Source organism: Pleurodeles waltl, chromosome 4_2, assembly GCF_031143425.1.
Source record: "Pleurodeles waltl isolate 20211129_DDA chromosome 4_2, aPleWal1.hap1.20221129, whole genome shotgun sequence".
In the NCBI taxonomy this organism is placed as follows: Eukaryota; Metazoa; Chordata; class Amphibia; order Caudata; family Salamandridae; genus Pleurodeles; species Pleurodeles waltl.
Window position 1 is genome coordinate 448,420,603 of NC_090443.1, and position 21,840 is coordinate 448,442,442.

A 21,840-nucleotide genomic window follows, 5' to 3' on the forward strand; every position below is an offset into this window, starting at 1 on the left:
AAACAAACCTGTCTTTTGCAAAGTGCCTAGCTGTGGTCTTTGGCCTCTAACTAGGCCGGCACATAGGGAAACCTAGCAAAACTATACATTTTTAAAAACTAGATATCTAGGGGAATTCAAGATGGGGTTACTTGTGGGTCTCTCACCAGGTTCTGTTACCCAAAATCCTCTGCAAATCTCAAAATATGGCAATAAAAACACTTTTTCCTCACATTTCGGTGATGGAAAGTTCTGGAATCTGAGAGCAGCAACAAATTTCCTTCCACCCAGCATTCCCTCAAGTCTCCCAATAAAAATGGTACCTCACATGTGTAGGCAGGACTAGTGCCAACAACAGGAAACGCCCCAAAACGCAACATGGACACTTCAAATTTTTACATTGGAAACTGACGCGTTTTTTGGAAAGTGCCTAGCTGTGGATTTTGGTCTCTAGCTCAGCAGGTAGCTAGGGAAACGTACCAAACTTGTGCATTTTTTTAAACTAGACACCTAGGGGAACCCAGGATGGGGTAACTTGTGGTGCTCTCACCAGGTTCTGTTACACAGAATCCTTTGCAAACCTCAATATTTGGCAATAAAAACACCTTTTCCTCACATTTCGGTGATAGAAAGTTCTGGAATCTGAGAGGAGCCACAAATTTCCTTCCACCCAGCACTCTCCGAAGTCTCCCGATAAAAATGGTACCTCACTTGTGTTGGCAGGGCTAGTGCCCGCAACAGGAAACGCCCCAAAACGCAACATGGACACATCAAATTTTTACATTGGAAACTGACGCGTTTTTTGGAAAGTGCCTAGCTGTGGATTTTGGTCTCTAGCTCAGCCGGTAGCAAGGAAAACGTACCAAACTTGTGCATTTTTTAAAACTAGACACCTAGGGGAACCCAGGATGGGGTAACTTGTGTGCTCTCACCAGGTTCTGTTACACAGAATCCTTTGCAAACCTCAATATTTGGCAATAAAAACACCTTTTCCTCACATTTCGGTGATAGAAAGTTCTGGAATCTGAGAGCAGCCACAAATTTCCTTCCACCCAGCACTCTCCGAAGTCTCCCAATAAAAATGGTACCTCACTTGTGTGGGTTGGCCAAGGGCCCGTGTCAGGAATAGATCACACAACGGTCAATGTTGGTCCTTCCATGAGGGCAACTGTTGACCGTGGGGGGATCCATTCCTGACGCAGGCACTAGGAACAGGCACTCAAGTGTAGTGGTTTTTTTATCAGAACAGGTATGGAAACACTGGGTGGTAGGAATTTTGTGGATCCCAGCATATTCCTGTAGTTTGTGTGACAGAAATGCAAGAAAAAATAGAGTTTTTATTCAACATTTCAGCTTTGCAAGGTATTCTGGGTAAGAAAACTTTGGGCAATCCACACAAGTCACACCTTTGTGGACTCCCCCGGATGTCTAGTTTCCAGAAATGTCTGAGTTTGGTAGGCTTCCCTATATGGCTGCCAAACCCAAGACCAAAAATTAGGTGCCTGCCTCACAAAACCAGGTTATTTTGTGATAGATCATTTTTGTGTCTCCACAATACGATTTGGGTGTTGGAATTTGGGGCTGAACTAAATTTGGGAGCTCCCAAGAGAGCACTATTTCTGTGCTTGCCGCCGCATGCACCTGCACTCTGGGTTGGGCTAACCCGGTATTGTTCCGCTGCACAGACTGTGCTTGCAAAGGGACAGCAGGACTGTCTTAATCACCCCCCTCATAATCATTGGAAGAGGAGTTATCGAAAGGGACTCCTCCAACTGAAAAAATCACTCCAGAGTCTTCGCCATTGTCCTATTCCTCAGATACCATCTCAGTATTTTCTGTCTCAGTCTCTGATCCTATGTCAGCAGCTGTCCTCTATAACCCGTGTTAGGTCTTGAGCAGCAGTCACCCAACGAGATGCCATCTCGGCTACTGGCTAAACTGCCGCTCTAAAACAGTAGCCTACATAGACTTTCAAAAAATTGCTGGTGGGTGTGTGTGTGTGTTATACCTGCAACAGTAAAGGTCACTTTACCTTTGCTTTTTTCCTCAATTACCATGTTCTCTCAAAACACACAAAGAACAAAAAAGACACACTATTACCTCACCTTGTCACATACCAATCGTCACAGTCTTTAGCGCCTCTAGCGCGCAGTTCAACAATAATTATTGGTTCTCCCTCTACCATTACCTCCGATTCCCTCACTACCACCCAGCAAAAGTGCATTTCATCTCTACCTAGCCCCCCTTGCACACACATTTCATTTATAATGTAGCGCAGGTAATGGCTGGCTTTACTAATCCACTCAGCTATTCACATATAATACAGTTTTGATCCTTGCAGTAGGCATATAAACTTTCTGCGCTATTTTATGGCATCAAATCTGCCACTAGACAAAAGACAGATCCTTTTCTAGCAGAAACATAACCACAAGAGTTCATTTACTTTTTTTCTTGCTGCTTAAAACTACAGTTGAAACGCATCAGTTGAAGTATGTGCATTGCTTTGAAGACACAAGCTGCAACTGCAAGAGAACTTGTGGCGAATATATATATTTATATATATATATATGTAAAGAGATCACTATTGTATGTGGGTGTGGTTTTCCTGGGGGCCGATCGCAGCCCCCAGGGAAACCACACATGCATTGACAAAAGTGATTGCTATATATATATATATATATATATATATATATATATATATATATATATATATATATATATATATTATTTAATCCATCAAATGGTCCACACTGCAGCGCGCATTTTCACTGGTGCACACGCGAGGAAAGGACCATTCCTCTTCCATCTCCAAAACAAACAATTGCAAACCAGTTGTATTGTTGCAATCCAGAAGAGTTTATTGCTTCATCCAAGTGTGTACTTCATAAAACAACACCACCTACGCGTTTCGACCTCTCGGTCTTGCTCACAGTTTGTGAGTGTTTTTTCAATGTCTCTCTTTTATAGTTTTTTTACCCTCTACCAACCAAGTGCATTATGGAATATGTAGTATTAATAAAACACAACACCCTAAAACACATTAATTAATCCCAAATTTCCTCAATAGTGCATAAAATAATTCATTCCAAACTGTCATACAAATTAAATAAGACATAATGTAATAATAGATAAATTTGTGTGTTTCTAAGTATTCTGGGAAATTCAATACATAAGGCAACATTGGTGTTATTCTTAATAAGTTAATCAATATAGGTACACTGTTCCAAAAGAAAGAAGAGAGAAGACAAAAAAACTTGTTAAGTTCTATTCAGCAAAGGCGAATCTATGCTGGGTATTTAGGAGGGCCCTCAAGCACCCAATAGGGTGACAGGTATCATCATTGGGCTTACTCCTCGCCAGACCGGCGCTGCAATGCCTGGCGGGCCACCCAGGAGTCCGAGTGGCGCTCAACCGTTGTTAAATTGCCAACAAAGAAGGTCTGGGATGAAAACTGACTAAGAAACGGAGAGTATAGAAAGAGACAAAACTCTTAAAATTGGCTCTGAACCAAAACCATCATTTTAATGAGTTAGAAACAAGGTACAGGCCAAGATTAAAACGGGGATGTAAAGAGTGTTGATGGAAATAATGTACCACTACACTCTATGACTAGGGAAGGTAGTTTACCTAATCCTAAATGGTCAACATGTTTCGGGTCTGCGGTTGGTCACAAAGTGATCCTATGACGCTTCTTCAGGACCCCAAAAAAAGGAAATTCTTATTAAACTACTTCTCCTGTGTATCAACAATTAATCAAGTGCAAAAAAGTCACTTACAAGTAGAAGACAAAGTATGTCTAAGTCAGTTGGTCAGTAAGGTCGCCCATCCCATATTAGAGATTGGGCTTCCTAGGTCTGCGCTAGCATCAACCAAGGAGATAGTATTGATTAACTCCTCGGTGAGTCTGGTAACCTGACCCATGCCGCGCGCCTGAAATAAGGCTATCTTCATGGAGAGTAAATCCATTTGTTCTTACTTATATAATTATATGGAATAAATATTTTCAAAGCTCACTTATCATTACTCACATTTTCGTATTTGTGTAATGGTTACTACCTCTGATATTAACATATTATATATACCCTCCAAAACCTTTCTTAAATGTCCAATGTTTCTTGGATAACAACACTTTTGATCACTCGGTTCTCTTATTATAAATGATAATGGAGTTCTTCATCCCCATTAAGGCCTCTAGGGGTCTGTATTATTAACCGTGATTCAAAATCCCTTAACTTTAGTTCCCTATCTCATCCCTTTTCATTTTTATCAATACTTGCGATTCCAAAGAACTTCATGTTCGCCCAATTTCTTCCCTCATGTGTATTCAAATGTCTCACCATGGCATAGTTCAGATCTTTATTTTGTACAGCTCTGATGTGTTCTATAGTACATTTTTTCAAAGGGCACGTAATCCTTTTACTGATCCTCATCAGGTTTCCTTTATATTCTTGGTACTCCTTCCTATTTACCCCTATACGACAGGCTTTACATTTTCCACAACATGTAAAGCTGGTTGTCTGAGCTTGTAGCCAATTCGGAGATTTACTCATCTGAAAGTGACTGTTTACCAGAAGATCTTGTAAAGATGGTACTTTCATATATGTAACCATCGATCTGGCTGCATCCAATTTCCCAACATCTGGATCTTTTTTTATAATGTCCCAATATTTATTAAGAACATTCAAAATCCCATGATTTTCTTTACTTAGGAGGTTATTACAACTTTGGAGGAGGTGTTAATCCGTCCCAAAAGTGACGGTAAAGTGACGGATATACCACCAGCCGTATAACGAGTCCATTATATCCTATGGAACTCGTAATACGGCTGGTGGTATATCCGTCACATTTGGGACGGATTAACACCTCCTCCAAAGTTGTAATAACCCCCTATATGTTAGAATCATTCTTATAGTAGATTCTTTGTTTGTTCTATTCAACATTGATCTATTTAATACCTCTTCTCTTGTTTGGGATGTTGCTTTTTGTTCTCCAAGGTTTATCTTCTTTTGCTTGTAGTTTCTCTGAGTAAATCTTTGTCGGGTTTCTATGAACTTTTGTTCCACTTCATGTTCCGTAGAACAATTATGTTTAATCCTGATGAATTCTCCATACTGTATACTTTTCTTCAGCGATGTTGGATGAAAACTATCACCATGTAGTATACTGTTTGCAGATGTAGAATTCCGATACAGAGTAGTTTCAATTTTATTATTTTCTTTGTATACTTGGATATCCAAGAATTGAACAGAGTTGGTACTCATACTGTATGTAAATTGTAAGCCCATCTCATTCTTATGTAACTTTTCAAAATACTGCACAAATTCACTTTCTGTTCCATTCCAAACAATGAATAGATCATCTACATATCTCAGCCACATTACTGCTTTCTCTGCGAATGCGTAGGTGGTGTTGTTTGAGGAAGTACATACTTGGATGAAGCAATAAGCTCTCCTGGAGTGCAACGATACAATTGGTTTGCAATTGTTTGTTTTGGATATATATATATATAGATATATATATAGATATATCTATATATAGATATATATATCTACATAGATATGTCTATGTATAGATATCTCTATCTCTCTCTCTCTCTCTCTCTCTCTCTATATATATATATATATATATATATATATATATACCCGTATTTTCCCCACTATTAGGTGCACCTTACATTTTCTCAAAAATTGGCCGTGCGTCTTATAATCCGGTGCGCCTTATGTGTGCACTGAGTTCCAAAACCTGTAAAAATGTTGTTGTGCGACTTTGGTAAGGGCTTTGCTTGATTGACTGTCGGGCCATTTTTCGCTGACACAGGGATGTAATACGTACACTACGTAAGCTGGCAGCGATAAACCAATCAGAGAACATTACATAATACGTACAGTACGTACGTTTACCTTCTCCACTCCTCCGGTAGGTATACTACCGGTATGCTGCAAAATAGTTAAATAGTAGAATAAAGTTCAACTAAACTCACTGTTTTGCTTTCGTTACCTTTTTACAACACTATGAACACCGTTACCTTTTTTTGTAGACCGTACGTTTTAGCATGCGCCTTATAATACGATGCGCCTTATGTATGGGTTAAGTACAGAAATAGATCCCATAATTGAGACTGCACCTTATAATCCGGTGCACCTTATGGTGTGGAAAATACGGTATATGTATTTTAACAGCTGTATGATTTCCTTGGGGGCCATAGTGGCCCCCAGGGAAACCATACAGCTGTTAAAAAATTATTCCCCCACAGGGGGTCTCCCTGCTCATGGGCAAACCCCTGTCAATTTCATTTTTTTTCATTTTGTTTTACACCCCTGGGGGGGTGCGATCTGGCGTAAACATAAACCTATCTTTCTAAAATAAAATGTTTTCCGAGGGGGCCAAACCCCCCCCCAAGTGAAATCCCTGGTGTCTAGTGGGAAACCCATTCAGGAAGACCTAGTTTGAAAGGAGAGATTCTCCCTTTTCAAACGAGGCCTTCCCGAGCGTCGGGAAGGCCTATTTTCCCCACTGGAGCAAGAAGCTTCTGCAAGGCCGCTTCCTCTCTAGTGGGGAAAACAGATAGTGATGACAGCGCACCTCGCTGCGTGCTGACGTCACAAAAGGGCCGGTGCGGAAGATCTTCCGTGTCTTCTGTTTTTTTTAAATTTACAAAAAATTCTCTGATGCGATGCATCGGAGGATTTTTTGACCCCCTCCCTGTTGTCGGCCACTGGTCCTGACCCACGCCAGTGGCCGACGCCCGCACCAAAGCAGTTAATGCAGGGGTTCCTAACCTTTTGACTTCTGTGAACCCCCACTTTATCATTATTGGAAACCAGAGACCCCACACTGAGTCATCATTGGAAGCAGGGAACCCAGGCCTAAACATACAATACACAAAAAATACATAAACAAGCCTTCCATCAAAAACATAAACAACTGATAACGCATTTTATTTAATTTCCAAACAAATAAGATTTAAAAAATGATTTTAATAGGAAGGTTGGAGCTCTTCTAAATTCATTTGAAGCCACACGTCAACCATGCTACATTTGGTTTGTTGCACCTGCACCCACAAATCAATCTGAGGATACTAATTTAATTTTTACTCTCCAATTTCAAATTCCTCGTCATTTACAGTACAGTTTAACATTTTCAGTTGCACATTTAGCACATTATTTGTACACGGGTTGTTCATCTATTAATATTACTTACATTTGGAAGGGGTCACGGACCCCCTGAGGAGGCTTTGTGGACCCCCGGGGGTCTGCGGACCACAGGCTGGGAACCACTGCCTTAAAGTCTCAGGGGAAAGCTACCTTCATGCCCACAGCTCCTTTCAACATAATCAATGATGAATGTGCCAGATCATACAAACGGGATCAACACTCAGAAATATGTCCACCTGCTACAGATGGAGGACATAAGGGTCTAATTAAACAGTAAAACCAGTGTACCATCAGGGCTGAATGGGCAGTAAGCCACAGAAAAAGCATGTTAAGCTTCTTCACCAGGGCTGTAGCCAAGCGAATATTGGGGGTCATTCTGACCCCGGCGGGCGGCGGGAGCCGCCCGCCTGGAGGGAACCGCCAGAATACCGCTGCGCTGTCAAAAGACCGCCGCGGGTATTCTGGGTTTCCCACTGGGCTGGCGGGCGACCGCCAAAAGGCCGCCCGCCAGCCCAGTGCGAAACACCCCTCCATGAGGATGCCGGCTCCGAATGGAGCCGGCGGAGTGGAGGATGTGCGACGGGTGCAGTAGCACCCGTCGTAAATTTCAGTGTCTGCTAAGCAGACACTGAAATTCAGGGTGGGGCCTCGGAATCAGGCCCATTATCTCTTCTATCACGGCCTAACAAGGATTTTCACAGTGCAAATCTTCTATACTGTAAACATGTGTTGACAGTAGGGATAGGCAACACCAAACTCTTCCCTACTAGGTTAATCTATGAGATTCCATGTAACATAAAGCTTTGGTAAAGCCAATAGTTCTCGCCATTACAAGGCATTGGGTTTGTCAATGTTTTTAGCCATTTTGAACTGCATCATGGCTGCTGTGCAGCATGGCTGAAAGTTAAAATAAAAACACTTTGGCTGCATCACAGAGCTATCTTTTTTATTGCTAGCAGCAGAGAAGGTGAGAGGCAACACAATGAGGTGGGCATGTGGGAGAAGCAACATGGATCACAGGCTGTGTGAGAAAAAAGAGATATGACAGGAGGCACTGGCTGCTTCACAGTACTTTTTGTATTTATGAGCAGGGGGCAATGCAGACTGCGGAGAGAAAGCAGGTGTCAAAGGCAACACACACCACTGGGGGAGGGCAGGTGACAGGGGCAACATTAATAACTGGGTGGGTGTGGGAAGGGCAAAACGGGTGTAAGTGGTAACACGGACAATGGAGGAAGAATGCGAACACTAACAAGTTAGGGAGGGCATGTGGTGGGTCAGAACGGACAACGAAGGGAAGGGCAGGCAGGAGCAGCAACACAGACAATGGCTGGTCAACACTGACAATGATGGGAAAGTGGGTAGTGCGGAGCAACACAACAGACAGTGAAGGGTCAGCAGGTGGGAAGAACATGGAAGAAGGAGACGTACACATGGAGACAGCTGAAAATATGTACTCTGACAGAGTGCTTAAACACAAAGATAAAAGTAGTGCCTGAAAAAATTTGCAGTGAAAGGACAGATCCATACTCCGGTGGAGGGAAAAACACATGAAGAGGAAGAAAACCTATGGCAGCTGACCAATAAGAAGCAAGCAAATGAGAGTGACAGTAACAATCAACCAATGAAAAGTAATGTGTGACATCTAAGCCCTCTGTTAGAAAATAATGTCTCATAAGAGACAGCACATGCGTTGTGTTGGGCAAAACCTATAAAAATCTATAAGTAAACTTTAATTCACAGTGAAAGCAATTCATCCTTAAATGACTAATTACTTTAGCATATGCTTTTCACTATCAATATGACAGGCATGCTACCTTTATCGTAACGTTTCATAATAAACAATCAGGTCCATAGCCTGTATCAATGGCTTGTCATCAAGCCAACTGAAGCCTTCTCTACTAAATATAAGCTTTTCACAAGAAAACCATACATTTCATAAAAGTACAAACATATACAAAATTACACTTGCCAAAGCAAAACACTATCTCTTCTTAGAACGTGTAGCAAAGATGAATGTAGTGCATATCTTCTTCTATCTCCATGATTTGTTTGGCTGGATCAACAACACCAAAACCCATGCCTACTAAGATAAATTGTGAAATTCCTTGCAGCAAAAAACCTGCCCACAAACTTTATCACAGTGTAATAACAATCTGTCCTTACATGCCTATTGTCTTTAACACATACTTCACACACTATGTAGGTCAGGCCTACTGGCTTTGCCATAATGTGTCAAAATAAACAGATCAAACTAATGGAACCTGGCATAACTTACCCGAATGAACCAACAAAGTATTCATCCTTTCCCATTGACTATACACCTTACCCAACACTGGCCTATTGATGTTCACATAAACTGGGAATCATCACACAATGAGTTATAAAATTACAAATATGTAGAAAAATACAGCTGCCTGCAAACGAACATACCAGACCATTCAACAGGGCCTGTCATAGCCAGTGACATAATGTGATAACAATCCGCTGATAAACCATTAACGTCTTTAATAAATGCTTTTTTAAAATAATAAGCTAGACAAACTATGTTAGACAGTATTTCATAATAAGCAAACAAGACCTATAGCATCAGACATAGGGCCAAGGCCCTATCGCCACCACAGCATCACTTTTGTTTACTTCTTAGTGACGCAATGCCCTGCACGTATTTACAAGGTGGCGTTAAGCCACTTTTTGTGTCTTAAAACTACCTTGTAAATATGGCCCCATCACACGCAGCACTTTGCGTGGAGGTGGCTTACAATGGGTGTTGCTATGAGCATACCACAGTAACACCCATTGAATTTTGACGCTGCCCCAGATTTAGGAGTTTTCATAAACCTGAGGCAGCGCCATAATCTAATGCCATCCCAGGGGCTCAACAAAGAGAAACGCTTTCATTTCTCCTCGTTTTTTTGCTCTTTCTATGTAGGGCCTATCACCTTTATCATAACATTTTATAATAAACAGTCCAGACATAACTATGATCATTGGCTTGCCACCATAACCAGCTCATTCCTGCTACATAGAGCATAGGCTTTGCCACAAGCCAAAAAGTACAATACAAGCAGTCTTTTCATTGCAAGGACACAAATTCAGCCCAATCAAGTTTTGTACTCAGGAGATCCAAATGTGATTTGCGTGTATTCCACTATCTTAGTAGTACTCTGAAATCTTTATTCGTTGATTACATAAGGTCCTGGGATGGTTGCAGTGTCAAGCCAGACCTAAAACTTATTGTAAAGTGGTATAGCTAAAGGCATCCCTTATTGCTCACAAAGACCCAACTGCCCTCTGTAGTCTAACGTTAATAATGGAAGGGGGATTTTGGACTGCAGTACATCCCTCATAACTGCCATCCTCCAATCTGTGCTGCTGCCAGAGAAAAACAAACACTGTTATTATCTAGTTATCAAAGGCACTTTAACAGCATTACAATGTCATGTGTATGCCCCAGATAGTTTACGCTCAGCAGTTATACTGCTGCAGGATCAGCCAGCTGGATCACAGCTGTGTGGAGGGGAAGCACTTTTTATGTGGAAGCACACAACTTCTGCCCTATCAAAACACGCACTCCTGGCTACCAGCAGGGTCGGATTGGTAAATCAGGCAATCGGCCACGGGCCGATGGGCTAGTGCCTAAGTGCCAGCAGGGGGGTGCTTTTTGGGGGGACTCTGCTAACTGCCCACAGTGTTTGCTATCGTCTTCACCCGTAGCTGCCATTCTCACATGCCCAGGTCATTGTTTTTTGGGGCCGGCATGCAGGCTAGTCAAACATTGCGCTTTGTTTTGAGACTGGGGCAAGAATATGGGGGCTTGCAGAGTGCACAGAGGCTGAAAGTCCTCACTGGAAGGCCAAGTCAGGTGTTGTGGCTATTTTCACCTCGCTGGTCCAAATTTCATTAAGTAATTTACCCAGCACATTCCCTTTTTTTAATGTTTTTTTTCATTTTTCTTTTCATACATGCTAGAGAGACCCCTGTTTTGTCCAGTCAGTTTTAACTCTGCATAAGTTAGCAGAGATGGCTTATGTACCTGCTGCAAATCACAACATGTAGTTTGCAGATCAGATTTGTATTTTATGAAGAAAGGTCAGTGGGTTACTACTTCAAAGTCCTTTTGTTATTTGAAGCTCTTTAGTTATAATCAGGGCCGCTGGAATTATGTAGCTTGGGAGAACCAAATAATGCGGCGGGGTGACTAAATTTTGGGGTAAGAAAAGCCAAATTATTCAATGTTTGTCATGGTATTACTTTATTAATTTGTTACATTAAAACATTGTAACACAGTCTGGACAAATGTTTCACCTCATTAGTATCAGTTTAACAATCAAACACAGCAATTAACAAAAGGTTGATGACCAGTCAACATTTAAGAAGGGCCTTCCAATGCGCAGGAACACATGTAAACAAGATTTTGATTACAAACAATTTTTTCCTTAAAGTCTGCATATTATGCAATAGATGGAGGATATAGGGCCAGATGTAGCAACTTTGGAAATTGCGACTTGCAATTTGCGAGTCGGAGCGACTCGCAAATTGCAAGTCGCAATTTCCAATGCAGAACGGTGTCTCAGACACCTTCTGCGAGTCGGTATGGGGTCGCAAAGACCCACCTCATTAATATTAATGAGGTGGGTCGCAAATTGCGGCCCCATACCGACTATGGGCACTCGCTAACATGGAGGCCTGCTGTAGTCAGCAGACCTCCATGTTCGTGACTGCTTTTAAATAAAGCAGTTTTTTTTTTTTAAGTGTAGCCCGTTTTCCTTAAAGGAAAACGAGCTGCACTTAAAAAAAAATCCGAAACCTTTTGTTTCGGTTTTTTTTCAGGGCAGGTAGTGGTCCCTTGGACCACTACCTGCCCTGAAAAAATGTTTTGGGGTCCATTCACAAAGGGGAAGGGGTCCCATGGGGACCCCTTCCCGTTTGCAAATGGGTTACCATCCACTTCAAGTGGATGGTAACTGCAACTCCATTTGCGACCACATACGCGGTCGCAAATGGAATTGCATACCATTGCGAATCGCAAATAGGAAGGGAACACCCCTTCCTATTTGCGATTCGGAAATGCATTTTGCGAGTCGGTCCCGACTCGCAAAATGCATTTCTGCATAGGAAACACGCATTTGCGAGTCGCAAACGGCAAATTTTGCCGTTTGCGACTCGCAAAGTGTTTCCTACATCTGGCCCTAAGTGACAAACGGGGCAAATCCGTAATTACATGGAAAATGCTGTAGCAGCTAAATCACATACTGTAGTTCCAGTGGCCCTAGTTATAATCTTTCTACTGCAGCATAGTGAGCTATGAACCAGCATCAAGGAGCTGCATGCAAACCTCAAAGCATAGAAACTTATTGCATTTTTAATCAATCTTTATTTTGATATTGCTAAAAGGGATTCTTTGGGTGGTAATAAAGGGCCTGATTTAGATCTTGGCGGATGGAATTCTCCGTCACAAATGTGACGGATATCCTGTCCACCGTATTACGATCTCCATAGAATATAATGGGACCGTAATACAGTGGATGAGATATCCATCACGTTTGTGACGGAGTATTCTCCTCCACCAAGTTCTAAATCAGACCCAAAGTCTCAATAGTGAAGACAAATCTAACCACTGTGTTATTCTTTATTTTTTGTTTGTGTTTCACCAGACCGAGTATTCTTGACATATAATACCAACCAGTATGGAAGATATGCAACTTCTACATCTTGTAACCCTCATTGTCATATGTATAGTTTCCTATTAATTGATTTACTCACTTGTATGATTAATTTTCTGTGAACAATATGGGAGTGTGATGTAAATCACTATGGCATCCCGCACTGGGATTCACAGCTTCATAAAAGAAATTAAATAAGGCAATAAATTATGCCTGTCCCTTACGTACAGGGGTTGAACAAAGTCAAAAAGCTGCTTTGACAGTGGAGTGGTGTAATATTTGCTCTGAATTCCAGTGAACAAGCAAAGCAAGCATCCCTAACTTTTAGGAAGGTTCCAGGGATGTTTTCCCCTAAACTTGTTTTTAAAAAACATCAAATAGTGCATTTTAAGGCAGAGTTGTCCCATAAACTGGCTCAAAAATCCCTGTCTCTCAAAGTGCACTATTAAATTCTGAAATACTTTAAAGGTGTAGTAAGCCACCGGAGAAAGACACTCCCAAGGAGCTTACCCCAATAATTCAAAATGTACAGTGGGTGAACCTGTACATTAATAATTACCTCTGTGTCAGAGCTAGAATTTTGGTAAAAATGGGTCCCATATGCCATGGGCACTCTGGTATGCTATGAATTATATACACTATGCCAGTGGCACATTGTTGCCATTGGCTATATATATATATATATATATATATACATATATATATATATATATAATAATTGATGACTCATAGGTCAAAATTACCACTAGTATGTCAAGGCCTGAATTTTGTTGTGATTGCCTGTGTCCCCCGCCCTATATGCCATGGTTGTCCTCCCTAATGCCCAGAACTATCTTGAGTATGGTAGCATCAGCATTTTGATACAGGTGTCCCATATGCCAAGATTGAGCTCCAATATGTATTTGCCAGCCTTTTACTACTGGTGTCCCATAGGAAACAAATTACCTCTAGTGTGCCAGCACCAGCATTTTGCCATAGGTGCCCAATCACATATGCCAAGAATGACCTTCAATATGCTAGTGCCTGCATTTTGCCATAGGTTTCCCTTGTACCAATAATTATGCCCAGTGTGTATGCACCAGCATTTTGCTACAAGTGTCCCATATGCTCCACGAATTACAGCTTATGTGCCTGCATTTTGTCTGTGTACATCATACACCAAGAATTACCTCCTTCACTCTGCTTCATTCCCACTCACTCAGCCACTCTAGCTCACACTCACTTGTATTCACTCTTATTCCAACTTAGTCTCTCTTTTTCCCACTCCCGCTGATTCACTCAATCTCACTTATTTACATTATCACTCACACACAGACATACACACTCTCACACAACATTTCACAGGTTTTTATTTTACCTACTTACCTTCAACTACCTGACCTGTTGAGCATCAGCTGATGGCACTTGGTAGACTCTCAGGGCAGGTACACACCTTCTTCCATCCCCAAGAACTGAAGTACATCGTTGGAGTCTGCACAGTGATACATAGGCTACAGCTGTCAGTTTATTGCCTTTTCAACTCACATCCTCCCAACTGGGCATAAGGCAGGGTGTGGTGAGAAAGGCTCATGCCAACCCCTCTCTCCTGTGATGAGATGGGAAAGGAAGAGCTGACTGCATGACTGATGGTAGCCCTGGGCAGAGTAGACATTACAACAGAAGCACCCAGGACTACTTGTACAGTGGCACTACAGCATGTCACTAATGGGGGGACTTGAAGCCTGGCAGTATCCAGATGCCAAGGCTAGGGCTTTGCTAGTCCTGGTCAATCTCTCGGATGGTTGTTGCAGGTGCCTCAATGCACCTTTGTTAGCCATAAAACTGATTTACTGCCTGGCAGCAAGGGTGGACATTTTTATTATACTAGTGAATAGTAGGTTATTATTAATTATCAGCAATTTTTTTAAAAAGGGGGCAGAAACAAGGGCGAGCGCCACTGAAAATTACAGATTTTGTTGTATGAAACCCCTCTGTAGTGAATCATCAAGAGGGTGAATTTCAGAGCTGCTTTTTCTCTTTTTTTCATTGTAGGTTCTTTTCCCAGGGATCCTGACCTAAACCCTTGTGCTCCTTGGCTTTGGACTAGATTTCTGATTGATGTTATAATCAGGGTTGAGGATCAGGGTTGATTGGGAGCGGGATTCTTGCAACCTTGAACAAGGTGTTAAGACTGGAATAAGTATTCTGTCTTTATAGCTACTGTGTTTCCAGTCTTCACCAATAATACAAACCATACAAGCTTTAAAATGCTTACTGTACCACACATTTCTCCGAAAATTAGCGCCTTGATACTAGCCAAGCAATGTTTTGTAAAAGGCAACGCTCCTCAAATGTGGGCCACTTTTTTGGAGCTGCCTGGGGCTGTTTTTGGTCCCAATCCGACCCTTTTTTTAGTTTAATCACACTATGTCTGGCGACAGCTGCACTGTCAAGCCAGACCTAAAAAAGATAGAGTGTGTGTTGCCATCATCCAGTAAGGTATTTTTTGTCTTTACCCAGAAAATTAAAGATTATTTTTTTTTCCTACCTGCTGTAAGGCTAATCCTAAATTGTGATGCTCTATGAAAAATACAAATAAAAGAAAATGCCAGCAAAGGGAATATTGCATTCTGATTTTAATTTAATAAAGAGCGCTTTGTGGATCATTCATAGGTTTCATGCGTATGTTGACGGGTAGAAATGCCAGTGCTCTGCCTTCTTCTGGGATTAATGAGTAACTATAGGGCACTGTTGTGAATCTCAGCAAGGACATTTCTTCAATCCATCTTTTGGGGATTGATACGATGGGTGTCAATTACCTGACTAGTAGGAACATTATTTTATTTGCAGTGATACAAAAAGGCAAACTTTGCTGTGGCCAGTGCTACGTAGAGGACAACTTATATTTCTGGTATTTGATGAAAAAACAAGATGCCAATGACAGTTGAGCACATGAAAAAAAACGTTTCAGGCGTTTCAGTGTTTAAAATGTTGCAAAAACGCGGCGATATGCAAAAGTAATCATCTAAAATATTCATCCTTTTCAACTATGAAATACTTTTACCAGTCTTCAACAAACTTCATATATATAAGCACAGGTACAGCTTAAGATGCGTTAGAAAGCTTGGTAAACTTTAGCCAGACAGTTCAAAATACTTCAGTCAAAAAAAGAGATTTTGAGTGCCCCATGATCAGTGTAGCATGTCCTCTGCTAGGCGCTATTGCACTATTGTGATGCTATAAAATGTGTAGGTTTGAATCTGTGTACAAGGGAGATAAATAACGGTTCACAACGTGTTATGAGGCAGCTTATTAAAGTGCTTAATTTGAGCCAGTGGTTGCACGTGGGGGTCACTGCACGCATTTTGGGGTGCTAAAAATGCATCGGACGTTTATGAGAGCGAGAAGGAAAGTATACCAAATGGAAAGATAGAGGAAGACAAAGACTGAGAAACTGGCACCAACAGAGAAAGCAGGAACTTGCAAGAGTGAGAGAAACGGGCAGGGAGTGGCTGAAAGTAAATTAAAGCGACATGAGGGGAATTTAGGAAGGAGCAGCCTTAGTTTTTGGGGGGAGGGGCGATGGTCTATTGCCCCGGCAACACACTTCTGAGCAGAGGTTTGGGCACTGGCACTCTTTATTTTACAAATTTAGCACTGGTCAGAGATGTACAAAGTTACTAAGCTTAGAACTTTGCATACTTTTTAAACCCCCCAGCTTTTGTTCAGTGCTAAACGGGCAACATTTAAAAAAATATAAAAAACACAGGTAAAACAGGGGCACCCATAGCCAGCTGCATGCAGTGCCAGAGCGTACTGCATCTGACTGGTTCCGAAGAGTCTTGACCCTGCCTTCCCTGATGCTGTAAGTGGCAGGGCGGGATTTCCCACAGTGGAGGAAGGGATGGGTGGGGCTTGTCAGGAGGTGGCTAATGTGTTCCCTGCAGTCATTGATGGCCAGCAGTCCCGAGTTAAGTGAAGAAAACAGTTCCCGGTAGCCAGAAGTCCTACTGGAATATTAAAAAATAATTTTCAATGGAGCATAAATGATCAAGTTTGCTTCAAGCAATTGATACTCCGCATGTACACGGTACCTTTTAATGAGGGGCAACAGGTGCAATAAAACAGGCTTCCTGTGTTCCTATGCAATGGGTATGGCCTAGCACTGCAGATTGAAAGGCGCTTTTAGGGCCAGGCAAAGACTGAGGGCCACATTTATGAAAAAGTAGTGCAGCACAGTGCTGCGCCAAAATTGGCAGAGCCGCCCTGTGTCACTTTAGAAACGCACCCATTTGTTGTCCCCTGGACTGGTGCTAAATTCAGCAGCCAGCGCCAACGCAAGCATCCTTGCACCATCGTGCAAGGATGTCTGCGTTGACGGGTGTGATTGTTTATGTGCGGGAAGGTGTCCCTACCTGCACAAAAACAATCATTTCTGGCATTTTGCTCTTTCTATGTGTACTGCAGAATGCAGCATACATAAAAAAAGCAAATAACGAGGAGGAATAAAAGTATTCGTCCTCGTTGCGCTCTGCTAATGCCACCCCGGGGCTGGAGTTAGATTTTGGTGCTGCCTCAGGTTTACAAAATTTCATAAATCCGAGGCAGTGTCAAAATGCAATGGGTGTTACTGTGGCACACCCACAGCAGCACCCATTGCACCCCCCTTCCACGCATAGTGCTGCATGGGAATGGGCCATATTTACAAGGTGACATTAATCCACAAAAAGTGGCTTAACGCCACCTTGTAATTACGGCTCAGTGCTTAGCGCCACAGAGTGTCACAAAAAGTGACGCTCCTGTGGTGCTAGGGGCCTATAAATATGGCCCTGATTTGCATGTGTTTGGGTCTTGTTTACAAGAACAACGATGAGCTACAAAACACTGGAACTGAATATGTCCAGAGCAATTGTGGATTCATGTGATCTAGGGACATTCTGCTGCAGTTTAAAAAGAATCACACTCTAATACTGACTTTGTGAGTTTGAATATTGCCTCTCGAGAAAGCCCACTTTGCTATCAGTTAGAGAAGAAAAACTACAGGCCTGATATTTCCCACCTAGTTCACAAATCATATCTCTAATTATAACTTGTGTTTTCAGTTTCCAAACAAATGCCTCTTAAACAGGGTCGGCTCCTCCGCTAAGACAAAGGAGCGTTGCCCCACAGGAAAAATAAAATGATAATGTTTTGTTATGTTTTTATCTTTTTATTTTTCAGGAGAGAAGGGGTGGGGCAGGGCGGGGCTCGGCTGGAGGGAGTGGGCCGGGGGAGGGTAACGTGTGTTGGGCCGGCCAAAAAGACATACACACTTTGCATGTTCTCTACCCGGCGGTATAGCACAGCTGAGTGTAGAACATGCCCAGGCTCCCAATCCTAGTTTGAGCGGTGAAGCAAGCCGCTCAGACCAATCACAACGCTGCTATTGCTGGTGACAGCAGCATCCTGATTGGCTGGGAGACTGGTAACAGGAAGAGGGCGAGGACGGAGGGGAGACAAACGCGTCTCCCCCACAGGTAAGCTTTTTTTTTTACATCACCCAATTTCCTGCCACCCCATCCTCCCCCCGCAGCCCCTGTTGAGTGGGAGCCACCACTGCTCTTAAAACTCACAGCCCTGGCTCCAGCCTTTACTTTTCCATGCTTTGCTAAGACGTGAAGGGAGTACTCTCCCCCCCTGACATAAGGAAGGGGAATAAGGGCCTGTCTTGCTTGGACAGAGGCATTAGGCTGTTATTCCAACCAGGAAGTGGTTGCCTGCCTGCTGAATAACCAAAAAGCAGTGTTAAAGTGAGTCTTCTTTGAGGGTGGAATCTGAGGATAGTTTTTGTTCCCCAGTTCATGGTTGAAAAAATCACTTGTGGTTGTGTAATCTTTTTCAATTGCGTCCAGTCTATGTAGGAGTTTAAAATATTTCGTGTTACACTAAAAGCTACTTTATTAGACCAAATGTATTTATGTTAACAATCAACAGGTACATTTGTGGAAGAATGCCAAAAAGTTATTCCCAGGAAAGATGACACAACTAGCCATGCAGGAACCAGACTCTAGCTGCCACAGGGTGGAATCCCATAGGCTCAGTATAATACAGAATTCCATGGAACCAATGAATCATGGTTTTGCCAATTTACAAAACACAAGAGAGTTGAAAAGCAAATGCAGGGCTAAACATTTCAACATTATAAAGTTGAATGAGGGAAACTGGGGTGCAACGGATAACTACTTTTAGGGCCCTATTATGTATAGACCACATTGTCCCGCTTTACACAACAGCACGCCTGTAACTGCGTGCAGACTTGGATAATGCTCCTTATTAATGTCAATGTGCTGTTCACAGTCAGGGTGGATCTTCCGTAATAGGGGAGGAGTGTCACCCACATGCACAGTCAGGCAGTGTTTGTCACTGTCTGACTGAGCCATGGGAGTCTAGGGCAGAGCAGGGCCATGGCAGGGAGGAGGAGCCATGGGCACGTGTATGTGCGCATGTCGGTTTGGCGGACCGTCTTAGGGCGGACAAACTGTCATGTACACTTATATTTCTTCAACCCAGCTGCGTTGCACAGCTGGGTTGGAGAAATGGCACAGGCTCCCTGTGCCTGAGCGAGCATCAAACCAGCCCGCTCAGGCCTATCCCAGTGCTGCTTTCATGCTTGGTATAGCATGAGAGTGGCATCTGGATTGGGAACCTATGCGCACAGTGCCAGGAAGAGAGGAGCGTCATGGAGGCAGCTGGCAGCCCGCAGCACCCCCGCCCCCACCCACACCCTGCCACCCTTGATTGGCGACAGCTGCCACTGCTTCACAGTGTAGATGGAAGCTCATGCCTTCATTGTGAAACAGCACACTAGTGAAAGGCGGACCAGCTGTTTCAAACCACCTGTGTGCTTTCAATGTGCAAGTGCCAAGGTGCTTGCATTTCAAAGCCAATCAGTGATCCTCCTAAAGCGGGTGCAATGAGTTACTGCACCGATTTGCAGGAGAATACATAGGGGTCATTTAGACTTCCTGTCATTCGTCCATCAGGGCAGCTTACAGTACTGCGCGGTAAACTCAGTATGTCCCCTGACTCGCTCTTTGCCTCTGCGCCTGTATCTCTAACACAGCGCAGTTAAATGAGACAACGACCCCTCGTGATTGTGTCACTACCATGGTAATAGTTTGTAAAAGTGTCTAAAAATATTTCTTCGTATCATATTAAAATTGAGAAAACTATCTGCATCTTACACCAAACAATAATATCGTCACATACCACAAAAACGTGTTATAATAATTCAAACAAAAGTTTAACAATTCTTTATTTTTCATAGAAATATGTGTTTGTTTGCTTATGCTTGTAAGTTTGGCGTGCTGCTCGAACGAGAGAGAAAGTTAATGGGATTCACGGTGCTCTGCGAATAAAAGCAATGACTGGTCTGTGCCATTAATCATGGTCGGGCGCAGAGAATAAAAGACATTATTGTAATAATCTCTCACCGAAGGCGAGGCCGGGAGCCGCCTGCTGCAGGCACGAATGACTCTCTTCCGTCTTCATACTCGGCTCGCTCCGATCACAAGTGCTGCCAGAGAAATCTGAAAGAACAAGACCTGGGTAAGAAGACAAAGCCAGAACAAATCTAGAACGATGTATCTACAACTCAAACGCTCAGATGATTTGCACAAATATGTTGATCACATCCTCCTCTTTTACTTTTGCAATGGTTTTAATGAACTGCGCGATTAAAGTTTGACACTCACAGTGGGGACCGCTCTATAGCATCTAGAACTCGAGATGAACAAAAACTAGCAGTAAAATGACATCATCGTGATGGCAAAGTTGGCATGATTTCAGATAAGTGGGTACATAGCTAACACCTCACCAATAATTAATCCCCATCAGCTATTAGGAGTGAAGATCTATGAAATTGCACCTGCAAGTTCAAGCACGCCAAGACCGGTGGTCGAAATGAATTTAAAAAGTATGGAACTGTGATCCTGAGTTCAGTGGGGGCGGGGTCAGTGAGCGAGGAGGCAGGGCTAAAGACCTGGCTAAACCTAACAAAATTCAGTTTTCAGTTACTTGAAAGTAAAAGCCTAACAAAATAGTTGGCATTTCACTTGCAGGTAACTGCATATATAAATAAATGCAAATTAAAACAATCAGTGGGAAATACACTCCTTACGTTGGGAAACCTCATCGCTTAATGTGATTACTGCTCATGGATGTGTGCGCAACCAAAGAGCCACAGAACTAAATCCTAGTTGGTGCAATGGGGAAGATTGACTAGTGTATTTTTAAAGCTATGGGTTGCTACCCTCTAACACAAAGCATGCCAGGTACTATTTTAAACTGGTATTATACACATGGTTATAGATTATATATAACTGTGCAGAACGATTTAGATTTAAATTTAAAAAAGTGTTTTCTAAATATAGATTTTAGTAGTAAGCAATTAGACTGTACCGAGTGCAGACATTTATACGTGTCCATTAAAAGGCACGCACTCCAGAATTCACCTGGTCAACCATTGCATTACCTCTGCAAAAATAATTTTTGTCACCATAAAGATTCAAGTGACGCAATCAATTAGGCAAGTACTGGCGGCTTCAAAGCTGCTTTTACGTTTGCAGTTCAACCAGCTGCAAAAAAATACATTTCTTTCAGGTATCAACTGTCCTCACAAAGGCATGGTTCTTTAGCTCTCTGTCCCTCCTTTGACTCCAGAGCACAGGAGAACCCCCTCCCTTTCCCTTTCAGCTGAGGCATCTAAACTGTTGGAATTAACCAGTCTGGAGAGTTGTCTTCTAACAAAATGTAGGGGACCTGTTTTTGTAAAAAAGTATGGGCGTTCCCCACTGATCCCGCCCACTTCAACCTCTGACTAAGTCTATATTTGACTATGTAGATAAGGCACCCGGTGAGGAAATTGGTGTATGAAGTTCATGGGTTAGAATGATAATAGGGCACACTCAGCCTCCGGTCTAATTCAAGGTAGTTGAAATTCCTTCCACTGAGCTTGGTAGTATATATGTTACTACAGTGCTCCAGCATGTGGTAGCAAGGGATACCCAAATAACTTTTTTTTT

The 21,840-nt window shown here is 42.5% G+C and overlaps 1 protein-coding gene across 1 annotated transcript in view; it reads right to left on the minus strand.

The window, feature by feature from the left end:
- The window catches only part of LOC138292902 (LIM homeobox transcription factor 1-beta-like), a 485,502-nt gene extending 465,160 nt beyond the window's left edge, over window positions 1–20,342 (minus strand). Inside the window, exon 1 of the mRNA XM_069231774.1 lies at window positions 20,251–20,342. Coding sequence (XP_069087875.1) covers window positions 20,251–20,308 — 58 coding nt within the window. The 5' untranslated portion in view covers window positions 20,309–20,342. The remainder of the gene's footprint in view (window positions 1–20,250) is intronic.
- Window positions 20,343–21,840: the final 1,498 nt, after the last annotated feature.